Here is a 12,059-nt window from a genome sequence, read left to right as displayed (position 1 = left end):
AAGTAATTGGCTACTCGGATTCTGACTTTGCTGGCTGTATTGATTCACACAAATCAACATCAGGATATATATTTTTGATGGCTGGTGGAGTTGTATCATGGAGGAGTGCTAAGTAGACCTTTACTACAACGTCCACTATGGAAGCCAAGTTTGTCTCTTGTTTTGAGGCTACTTCAATGGTGTATGGATTAAAAGTTTTATTTCCGGACTTAGAATTATGGATTCTATCCATAGACCATTGAGAATGTTTTGCGATAATTCAACTGTTGTTTTTATGGCTAAGAACAACAAAAGTAGAAATCAAAGTAAACACATCGACATTAAGTATTTAAACATAACAGAACGTATTAAAGAAAAGAAAGTGGTCATTGAGTACATCAGCACTAAACTAATGATCGTTGATCCTTTGACTAAGGGCATGCCACCGTTGAAATTCAAGGATCATGTAGTGGATATGGGACTTTGTTCCATTATGTAATTTTCATTGTTTGAACAATGTTATTTTTTTAACTATTTTGATATTCTTCTCATATTGATGTGCACCTTAATTTGATTTTGAGAAAAATTCATTTGTATTGGACTAAAAATAAACATAGGGTTTATTCATTAAGAACCTATTGCCACGTGAAATTATAATATTTAAAGTAATAAATACATAGTAATATATGGAAGATAATACTCATCAATTAGAGGACCTATCGTCATGATTCATGTATTTATTACTAAAACATATTGTCAATGGGTTTAAGATGAAATATTAGATTACAAATGTGGACCAAGTGGGAGAATGTTGACCGTTTCTTATAGAGTCATTATAAACGACTCTCTAACTCTCCTTCACACTTATGAACTATTAAAATGGTCCACTCTAAAGGTTGTAACCTTTATATTTATAAGATCTTAAAGTAATTCACTTTAAGAATGTAACATTCACATTTATGAACTCTTTAAGTGCTTCACTTTAAGGATGTAACATTCATGAACTCTTAAAGTGCTTCACTTGTAACTACTCATAATATAATAAATATATGTAATATATAACCATTAAAGCTTGATGGAAGCTTTGGCTATAAATAATATTATTTGGTCCTCATACTCATTAACTCAATTACCTTAAGTTTTACACCATCTATATAGAGTGAGTAGAGTTTGGAAGTGCCAAATATATATATATATAAAAGAGAGCAGCAAATACGTGAGGAATATTAATGGCTGGAGGTATTGTTTCCTTGTTATTAAAACTTACAATTTTATTATAAACATATTTATTCCGCATCAAAGAATCGTTAATTAAATTTTACAAATAGTAGAAGAAATTTCATAGATTGTAATTTTTGGTATAAAGCTTAAAAAGAGAGAGAGAGAGAGAGAATAATATCATGTTGAATGGGCAAGTAGAGAAAATAATTTACTAGGTACTGGAAATAATGTTTTCATAAATGAATATATTAAGAAAATAAACTTTTGAATTAATGGAATAATTATTCGGTATAATGTATAATAGATAAATAGTAAAATTCAATTGTACTGGAAATAATGTTTTCATAAATGAATATATTAAGAAAATAAACTTTTGAATTAATGGAATAATTATTCGGAATAATAGATAAATAGTAAAATTCAATTAATTTATTTTGAAGTTAAATATGTGGTTTTTATTGGAGATACTCTTGATATTTTTTGTAAATTATATCTTTTTATCTAGAAAAGAATTTATGAAATTATTAAACTATTAGGATAAGATAATTCATTTAATGATGCGAGAATTACTTTAATGTAAATGCATAGTTATTTCTTAATTAATTATTTGTCGAAATGTGTAAATTTTTTAATTATATTTTTAGGTATTTCGCACCCTTGAACCAAAAAGTAGATACATGGATAAATAATTTTATTAAATAATTGATTTAATTGATAAAATTAATATTTTATTGTAATACATCGTTATGTTTAGAAATTATAATATTTAACTTATTAACATGTATAATATAATTTATGATGTTATTTTTAGAATTGATTTGTGGTTGCTTGTTTACAAAAGAGATAGGATATAGAAATCCTATAGCTCAAAGGAGTGCGATGATCGGTGGCTTATGCTCGAGTACAATCTTGATAGATCCTTGCTACCGAATCCGAGGAACGACGTCCATCGTCGAAATTCAAACAAAGAAAATGGGCAAGTGAACGCTAGAAGAAAAGCAAGGTTCGATAAAACATCATTCATAATAACGTTGATCCGAGCTCGAGCTTTAAGACTCCACCTGTTTTTACCGAGCAACATCCTTAACCAAAGCGTTTAAAGTTTGGACAAGCGCAACCGTCTAATGAGAAACGTGAGAACCAACAAACTGAAGTGAATATCCAGGATGCGGCTGGTGGGTTGCCTTTGTCCATGCAAATAGAATTTCAAGATAATCCCGATATTTTAATGGCATGTAACTCCACTAACGGTGATGATGTCCTACCTCTAGATGATTGGATGTAATGGGGAGGCAGAAAATAAATTAAAAAAATTAAAAAAGTTATTATAACAGTTAAAAAAAATTAAAAAGTTGTAACTGTTACAAAAATTTTAAAATAAAAAAAATGTTAAAATTTTGTGACCGTTAGAAAATTAATTTCAGTTTAAATTATTATATCAAAATCCACTATATAAAAAAATAAATAAAGATTTTAGTTTTTTAATATAGGATAAAAAAAAATCTATATATACTTTATATACACAAAAATTAATTATGTTTTTTAAATATTGAATAAAAAACTTTTGAAATGATTTTTGAAATAGCCTATGTTATTCACCAGAATCATTTTATCTCTTTTTGTTCTTTCTTTTTATCTTACAACTTTATAGCACTCTTTTCTCAAGTTCTAAAATCTGGTTTGTTAAAACTTACTCTTGAGATTGTCATGACACCATTACTCCGCTTAATGCCAAGTTCCCTTTTTGACAAAAATAATTAATAATTATTTGTGGTTTGAGTGCGCATTAATGACTTTTTGGTTGTGATCCGAATGAAATTACTTGGGATTTGATGAGGAATATTGTAGGGGATTTTGTGGATAACAGCGTTCTATACGAGAGGAATGGGGTCTTTGTCGATTAACCTGTTGTAGTTTCTGCCCAGGAGGGGTTTTTTCTGCTGCTAGTCTGACTCTTCTTTGCTTTCCGATGTGGATTATTTTTTCTTATTTTAGTTTACATAATAGAGGGTAATGTTCTCCATATTCCCTGAATCCCAACATTGAATTTCTTAGAATTTGAACTTGAGACTTGCAATTAATGATCCTTAATCTGAAGTTCGAACGACTGCCTTGCATGTCCCCTTACAGCTATGTGAAATATTATTTTGTCGTCAACGTCCCCTTTGGGATCATAATTGAATATGGAGATAATGTTTGATAGCACAACATTCCACACAGAAGAGATTAATTCGTATCGTGCTTCGGATATGAAAAATCTTAAATAATTCTTGAAAATAATGGTTTACCGCACTGAAGAAGATGAACCCATGCTGAAGCTAAAGATGCACTTGACATGCCACAGCAACTTGAAATTAAGAAAGATGACAATTAATTAAGGAAGCTAAGGCGCCTTAGAGAATACGTGTTTAGCTGGCAAATGAGTATAAATCAGCTACCTTGAAGTACAAAACGTGAGCCGGTGTTATTTATTCAATATATATATTAAGGTTAGTATCCAAAATATTAGATAATTAAAGAGAACATCACAGAATCTCTCAGCCTTTACGGCCACCGCCGCTGCCGCCCCAATTCTTGTTTCTCTGTGGAGGATCGTGCCCACGGTTTGCTACTGGGTCACCGTAATCGTTCAGTGCAATCTTCAAGGACCTCCCCTTTATAGGCAAGGCCATTTCATCATCTGCATGCACAATAACACATTTAATTATTGGAAACCTTTAAGTCAACACCAGACCCATTGTTTAAATTCACTAAAAACAAATTCTCTTCCTTTCCCAGACTTGAATCGGCCTAAATGAAATCAACTTGTTATTATCATGTGTCCTCTATGTGGTGTGGTAAGAAAAAAACAAAGGATGTTGTCTCTTACGAAAGTGCTGTGAGATAAGTGGAAGTAATATAATGATAATAGCAAATAAATATTAAGCAGGAACATGTATCGATGCAGTGCAGACCATGCACACAGAATCTCGCTGGCCTATTGCACACATTACAATAATAACAATCTTATTAACCATAGATTAAGACGTAAATAGCGGGCATCCCATTGATTTAATTTCCTGGAATCCGAGTTGCACTGGACTTTATTAACTCCTCTGTTCAACTTAAACACAAGGAAAGTCTTGGGAGCTTCTGATCTGCATGCTAAGGAACAGCAATTCAATTCATGGCTCTAAATCTTATACGCGCATGTATACACGCATCACCACACTTACACTAAAAACTGGACTCTTTGGTGTAGCAACAGAAAATCTTGCTTCTTTAAGGACTTTCATGGCTAAAGAGTGAAGAAACCTTAGCTAGCCAAAAGGGTCATCTTTGATTTTAACCAGGAGCGTTGTAACGATCGATGACCCTTAGCATGTACGCTCTATAACCAATAAAACAGAAGAAACATACCTGAGAATGAAATGGTGTTTCGAGCTGAAGATATTACAGCAAAGACAAGCAGGAGACACAAACACAAGCGAACTCCGAATGCCATCTCTCGTCTCTCTCGATCGAGTTGATGCTGAAACTACTAATGACTGCAAAATGGCAAGTTGACAACGCTCACTATTTATAGAACAATGAATCTTGCGAGGAAGCCACGTGGCAGATAATGAATGCTAATGAGAGTTGACGTTTTGAAAATCGTCGGATCCCACTTTTTTATATCTGTAGTGGGTGCATCGGACCGTTCAGGTTTTGGTCAATGGGGTTGCTGTCGCTTTTACCAGATAAATAAGAGGCTTTGCTTGCTTTTCATAGTCAATTTTCTAATTATGATTTTATTTTGCATTTTCCATTTCATCAAACATATATATATATATCATGAAATAATAGATAAAAATAAAAGTAAGACTGCACATAAACAGATTATATAAAAGATATCTATTACATGAACATATTGAAAGCAAGAATTCCTGCATAATACCGGTACTGATCTCATGTATTTATACTCTTATTCTTTTTGTCTTGTATAGAGAGTCTTAATTAATGACAAAATGATTGCGTGGATGATTATAATTTCTTTATAAATACTCTAATCTCAATGCAGACGGTTTATTTCATTGGATCTGAAAAACAGATTTAGTATCGATAAACGAAAATTATAAAAATACAATTAACACAATTATCATTCAATGGCAATTAGTATAACAAACATCAATGAACATTTGGTTAATTCAGTGACTTAATTACAGGTATAATTTAACTAATATATAATTGATTTCATAGTATTTCCATGATTGGATTTTTTTATACCTCAAATCACTGCTGCAATGGCGTTCTTCTCTTCTAACTCCCACGTATCCCTCAGCCTACTACTTATGAAAGCAACCATAATGGTTTCGTGCATGCAATGTAGCTTGTCAGTGCTATGACGCTTGGAATGGAATCAACACGGTGCCTGTGTTGAGATTAAAGTCCTAACTCACATTAAAAATTAATTCTTCGTACATTGTTGACTTGGCTCCGTGATGTCGACAGCATTTTGACTGCGCACACAGCTCGTTTGTAACATCGGGCCTTGAACTCACAGTTCATTCCATGAACAGCTTGCTTATTTAATCGTAGCTGAGCAGTATGGAGCACTAAAATGTGCTTTTTAGATTAACGTGGATGTCCGGGCCAGGTTTACGCGCACCACGACTAATCGTAACTGAGCAGTAGCACTAAAATGTGCCAGAAGAGACCATCAAGCACAAAAACACACACACGTGTGTGTGTCTATCTATCTATAACCACATGAAGCCAAAAGCATCAACCAGTCATACAATCTTATCTGGAAGCATATGCTTAGGAAAGAGATCATATGATAATGTGGTGCTGAGTATCTGAGATATGTTTCGAAAATCTGCAAAGAGAGGTCAACAAAGCGCTACAAAGTTTTTGCACAGATGCATGCATAACCTGTTCCCCTTCATGGTATTTTTAGCAACGGTACGTATTCGAGAGACTTCAATAAGCTTACATTTGTACAAGAACTTGTAGCATTAACTTTGCCGAACAAAATCAACATGGTTTTAAACTTTTAAAGGCCAGAAAGGTTCAACAGATACATATGTAGAATGTCACATTGTCCGAAGGTGAGACTTGTTCCAACAGAAGACCCGACATGCATTTTAGGGTGCTGGTTCAGTTAGCAAAGGGTAATTTATCATCTCATGTTAGAATCCCATGGGAGGAGGCTTCTCTAAACAATCCCAAAAAAAATGTCGTCACCGTCAAAACAAAAAAAAAATGAAAGAAAGAAAGAAAAGAAAAGCAGAAAAAGGGCATTTCTCATCTGCAAAAGGATTTCACATCTACGTACAGTCATCAAGAATTGGACTATTCGCGTAAAACTATTGCATGCCCGATCATGACACTCTGCAATGTCCTGAAGGGATGACATCGGTGGTATAACAGTGAATGGCGGAACGGATGTATGTTACTGTGCCAAGGTCAATATATTCGTGAAAGATCAATTCTCTCTGCCCCACTAGCGAGAAATGCGCCATCTGATCATGGCCAAGACTAGTGGCACTACCATCAGTAGTGCAGTCACAAAGCCAGAAGTACATTCAGTGACTGCCATCTGGTCAGTTTGGTGCCGTGAATAAAAAGATCAATTCAAACGCAGTTCAATGTAGCATTGGTGCAAAACGAAAAGTTCCCACTTCCACAACTAGGAAAAAGGCTCTCTGCCTACGCATCAACGGTCAAAGCAAATAAATGGCCTTGAAATTTGGTTTCTATAATGATTCCTGTCCTTTACAGTCAACAATCCTACTCTTGCCTTTTCGCTGGTTTATGACACAGGCAATGAGGACCGTAAATGTTGCTGGTAGACAACCAAAAAGCTTGATCCAGAAAAGACTCATGTCACCAGCAATGTAGTTGTCATAGTCTAAATTCTAATCGAAGTTGGCCAGAAATTACATATCCTGACGCTCCTGCTTCTCTGAACATGATCGCCTGAGAGGATATTATTAAGCAAACTGTAATGGCAATACTAGCAACATTTATGTCTACAGAAGGCAAGACAACTAGTAGAACGTGATAAACACAGCCTAATCTACAGAAAAAACATAATATTAACCCGTTGAGGCCCAGTTACCAGTTAAGAAAATAAGACTACTCACAACTCAGAGCCAAAAACACAAGTTCACGTTATCAACTTGAACAAAAGTTAATACAAGTGAATTCGATTAGACATACTGCTAGGACAAAGGAGCAGAAATATTTCCCAGCATGCTTAGAAATAAATCCAAGAAATTAGATTATAAAGAGCAAGCTAAAATTCATGAAATCACAAAAGACTAGACATGGCTCCAATACAATCCAAGTCCATTGCATTCAGCAACAACTTCACTTCAGTAATCAATATTGTTTTCAACACAACTAGAGATAATATCAGCAGATACAATCTCAAGACCTAAAAACCTGTTTCAACATTTTAGATTGCGGGCACCAGATAGGAAAAGAGGCACTACAGATGACATCCACTGCTCATCATCTTTTCTTAAAACCATATTTCTTACGTTCATAGAACAGATCTGTTTTGGCACTCCCTAAATTAACAATTTTTGGACACCCATCCCTATCCTTCTCCTGCTGAGTGCACTCTTTGCAATAGTAGGCATCAGAGATTCCCACTCCTCCGCAAATCACACATCGACCTTGGAAGGATCCATAGTTGCACTCGTCACAAACTCTCACAAGCGTGCAAGGACGCACATAGGAGTCACAGATAACACATTTTCCATCACACTTCTCACAAAGGCGTCCAATAGCAATTCCTGGCTGCTTTCAGCACATAATCAAATCAGGATGATGCTTGGCCATGATCTCTTCAAGATCTTAGAGTTACCGCGTGTACCTGTGACTACCACAATGTAAATGGACGTCAAACCATGGGGTATATTGCATTTGGTAGAAAAGAAAATCGCCCCCATATTCATAACAAAAATAAACTATATATTCACAGAGAGAAAAATGACAGCATCAAACAAAACATCCTCTTTCGTTGTTCTGAGGTTAACCGGAGAATTTCCACATCTCATATTAGCATATAAAATGCAAACTAAATCAAAAATAAAAAAGCAAAATGAATCAAATTTGAAATGGACATCCTAAAACAATAGACCCCATACCTATATACTCTAGCAGTCACGCTAACTTTTTAGCATCAGCTACAACCAGAGGCAACAGAATACATTCTATGACCTTAAAATACAAAAGCAGATCCAAGCTTTTCCGTTGCAGGAGCTATCAGGCTAGTGAAGCTAGTGCCAGTTTTCAGGTTCAAACTTAACTAAACTATCGTTCTAATTAAATTGAACAAGCTAATGTTTGATTCAGGACATGAAGATTGGAACTCTCGGCTTTTCAAGAAAGAAGCTTAAGATGACATGTGCTAATTTGTGCTTCTAAGTTCTAATAGACATCAAAATCCTCTTTTATTATGACAAGTAGCTCCTATGGAAACCCAAAAAATCAAAGCTTATAATTGAAACCAGCAAGTACCAAACCAGCTTATAAAGTAACGAAACCGAGCACACCAAATACTGAAACATCAAGAGTGACACAGAAAACCCACCAAAAGAAGCTTTAGATAAGCCAAAAATTTAAGTGTAAGAACATTGATGAGTAGGAAGACGCGTACCTGCTGGAATCGATTTGAGACTCTGTTGCTTCTCTTTCAGCAGAGAGAGGGAAACCTGGAGAAAGGAGCTTTCGATGGTTTTGCTAGGAGTCTTTCTGGATGGGCTCGTAAGAGAACAATCGAGGCACGACACGAGGTTAGGATTCTAAGAGCCCGTTTGATGCGGTGTTATGATAGCGGGTTTCTCAAAATATTTTTTTTTATTTCAAAATATGTAAAAATAATATATTTTTATTTTTTAAAATCTATTTTTAATATTAAAATGTTAAAAAAGTAATTTAAAAAAAAAACTTTTTAAAAACATTCTAAAACAAATAAACAAATCAATAACAAAACTCCCCGAGTTGTCATTGATGTCCACCCAAATAATACAATGTGGTATTGTAGTAATGATTTGTCGGCAAGTTTGGAGATATAAACTACTAGTCGTTTCCAATTTGTTTAGAAAGAAACACTAGAAAGTTCAAGGATTCTAGAAATTTTGAAATTATTAGGTTTTCGTCTTTGCTTGATAAATATTTTCCTTCTATAAAAAGAATATAATAAATCTTATTACTATAATTTAAAATTAGTGTATTTGAGGTAGGAGAGGAATTTGTTGTCATATTTCAGTACTCGGATTTGATTTTTTGTATTTTACCTGTTTATTAAACTTACAAATTATTTAGTAGATTTAGAGATTAATAGTAAGTTAACGCAGATAACTCAAATTATAAAAATAAAAAATAAAAAAATAATAATTAAAACTGGCATTTTCGAATTAATTCATTCCTTGTGTGTTTTTAGTATGTGGTATATTAGTATTCATTTCGACAAAAAAAAAAAGTTAAAATCTTCATCTACGTAATAAAATTTAGCGGTGCATGAGCCCATGTTTGACCCTTTTTTAGCTCTGATTAATCTATTTATATTCGTTTAAAAAACAAATTATTTTCTTCATGCCTGTGTTCCTCTCATCTGCAAACTGTATTAGCGACTAATGATGCATAATGCATTCCTCCTATAATTTTTGCTTGTTTTCCCATTTATATGGAACAATCTCCTCTCACTAACAATCTCCCCATCCCTATTTGTCATTGTAACTTGCCCTTGTTTTCTAAAAAAGCAAACAACATATACATAAATCAAGGCAAGAAATGCAACAAAGTGATCTTGTGATTGTGGATTGTTGCGGGCACTATGTGAGAAGCTACAAAATTATACTAAACACCTTGGATTAGAGATAAACCATCTGGAAGATTTGCTGGTTAGTAAATTGCACCTGGAGAAAAAGGATAAACGAAAGGGGCATCTGTTGCACTGTCCTTTCTTTGGATTCTGGGCACTCTAGAGCTATGCTTACAGAGTAAATTCTGGACGATGGAGAGAGGAAGAAGAAGGCACTGATTCTAAGCACCTGTGGTTTACAGAAATTGAAGAGGACATAACAATGACATCAGAATAGCTAGTCGACGGCCACGTTGAATGGACGAGTGATTAACTGGACATTATACTATAAACCAAACCTTAAAAATCATTACTTTGGTCATTGGTTGGCTTCGAATGTGAAGCTCGACTGCAGAATGTTACCCCATGTTTTACAATTCAAATACCAACCAAATTAATCACGAATAAGATTCTTTAAAAAAAAATTCATCTTATGTTAGCCAACAGAAGATCTCTTGGATATGAAAGTCGGCACAGGCAAGTAGTTTGGCCCTGAAATCAGTGTTAGTCCTGCTGCCTAGAGTACTCACTATTCCTCCACCGCAGGATATGGAATTGATCTACAGCAACTTTTTAATAACTGAATGGACAAGCATCAGCAAACCTCTATTATCATCAGGTACCTCAACGATTACTCTGGGAGACTGTAAAGCTAAAGCGTGTCTTCACCTCAACAATGAGAAAATCAAATTTTCAACATCGGATATCTCGATTCAACTAGCCTCTTCCAAGGACTTCCCTTCAAACAACCGAGAAAACGAGGAGCAGGTAAAATATATCAAAGCTTCCAACAGTTTGTAGCCAAAACTAAATTCACATCTCACACAATCCAAGTTCATTAGACCATAAACACTGGGTTTGAAGTAGTCAGACAATAAGAGGAGAATACTGGACATTGTTATGGTACAACCCAAGTCCATTAGATCAATAGTTTCACAATGACTGGCAGTGACATTTGGGCTCACCGAATTCTGGTGAACAATGGCTGACAAAAAACACTACAGGTGAAACCCATTGCTTATCATCTTTTCTTAAAACCATATTTCTTGCGTTCATAGAACAGATCCGTCTTGGCGCTCCCTAAATTGACGATCTTGGGACATCCATCCCTATCTTTCTCCAACTGGGTGCACTCTTTGCAATAGTAAGCATCGGAGATTCCCACTCCTCCACAAATAACACATCGACCTTGGAAGGATCCATAATTGCACTCATCACAGATTCGCACAAGCGTGCAGGGGCGCACATAGGAGTCGCAGATTACACATTTCCCATCATCCTTTTCACAAAGTCGTCCAATGGCAATTCCAGGTTGCTTCCTGCACATAATCAAATCAGGATGATGCTTTGCCATGTTGCTTTCCACAAAGCCCTGGTTCCCACCACACCTATAACCAGCCAAAAAAAAACAACAACACACTGAGAGCATTACAAAAACCTTGTCATTCACGATATTGCAAGAAACTATTTATGACAACTAAGAGCAAGCCAACTCCTATGATGTTTCTGAGATAAACTAGGAATTTTTATTGAAACATAATAAAAGAGCATGACGAGTTCCCACTTTACATACATCAAGTTTAGAAAATGCCCATCCTTGTGTGAATATTTTAGTGTAAGATTTGATCCAACATGATATTGACTTTCCAGTTTTCCAATTCCATAACAACCAAATGCAGAAAATTAAAAGGCGGAATCAAAATTTAAGCAATCCAAAAGCCTAAAACCCAAAAAGAAAAGAAAAGAAAAGAATGAAAATGAATGATAAATCAAGGGTGAGAATGAGAGGTTGACCTGACCTTAGCTGTTGAATGAAATCGGAGACTTGGATTCAACAGATTGGAACGAAGAGAAGAAACGGACTCTACATGTATATATATAAATTATTAAATAAACGTATAGGCTTATACGAGAACAAAGTCGTTTCGAGAATCCAGTCCATTAGCACGGACATTGAGGCTTGTCCTAATATTGGGCTATCAATAAATCCTAGCCCATACTCACAGCTCACTCACGGTCACGG

General features: G+C 34.9%; 2 protein-coding genes and 1 pseudogene across 3 annotated transcripts; all 3 read right to left on the bottom strand.

The window, feature by feature from the left end:
• Positions 1-3,524: 3,524 nt before the first annotated feature.
• LOC105125960 (protein PSY3) lies at positions 3,525-4,717 on the bottom strand. Its single transcript, XM_011026643.1, has 2 exons — positions 4,600-4,717; positions 3,525-3,880 (listed from the first exon to the last, which is right to left on the bottom strand). The coding sequence occupies exons 1-2, from the start codon at positions 4,682-4,684 to the stop codon at positions 3,738-3,740; spliced, it is 228 nt and encodes a 75-aa protein (XP_011024945.1). The 5' UTR covers positions 4,685-4,717; the 3' UTR covers positions 3,525-3,737.
• Positions 4,718-7,474: 2,757 nt separating this feature from the next.
• On the bottom strand, positions 7,475-8,044 carry LOC105125959 (PHD finger-like domain-containing protein 5B; annotated as a pseudogene).
• Positions 8,045-10,810: 2,766 nt separating this feature from the next.
• On the bottom strand, positions 10,811-11,940 carry LOC105125958 (PHD finger-like domain-containing protein 5B). Of its 2 annotated transcripts, none has more exons than XM_011026640.1 (2): positions 11,836-11,940; positions 10,811-11,424 (listed from the first exon to the last, which is right to left on the bottom strand). In XM_011026640.1, exon 2 carries the CDS (start codon positions 11,388-11,390, stop codon positions 11,058-11,060), a length of 333 nt encoding a protein of 110 aa, XP_011024942.1. In that variant the 5' UTR covers positions 11,391-11,424; positions 11,836-11,940; the 3' UTR covers positions 10,811-11,057. The 2 variants fall into 2 exon arrangements, with proteins under 2 accessions (XP_011024942.1, XP_011024943.1); XM_011026641.1 differs by having other exon boundaries at positions 11,831-11,913.
• Positions 11,941-12,059: the final 119 nt, after the last annotated feature.

Source organism: Populus euphratica, unplaced genomic scaffold (assembly GCF_000495115.2).
Source record: "Populus euphratica unplaced genomic scaffold, PopEup_1.0 scaffold44.1, whole genome shotgun sequence".
In the NCBI taxonomy this organism is placed as follows: Eukaryota; Viridiplantae; Streptophyta; class Magnoliopsida; order Malpighiales; family Salicaceae; genus Populus; species Populus euphratica.
This window is presented reverse-complemented; position numbering and strand designations above follow the sequence as displayed.

Excerpts from the sequence above, each read along its gene's own strand:
- LOC105125960 (XM_011026643.1), bottom strand. The coding sequence starts at position 4,684 with ATGGCATTCGGAGTTCGCTTGTGTTTGTGTCTCCTGCTTGTCTTTGCT. Across the intron at positions 3,881-4,599 it reads AAACACCATTTCATTCTCAG|ATGATGAAATGGCCTTGCCT; the intron begins GTATGTTTCTTC and ends TTGTGCATGCAG.
- LOC105125958 (XM_011026640.1), bottom strand. The coding sequence starts at position 11,390 with ATGGCAAAGCATCATCCTGATTTGATTATGTGCAGGAAGCAACCTGGA.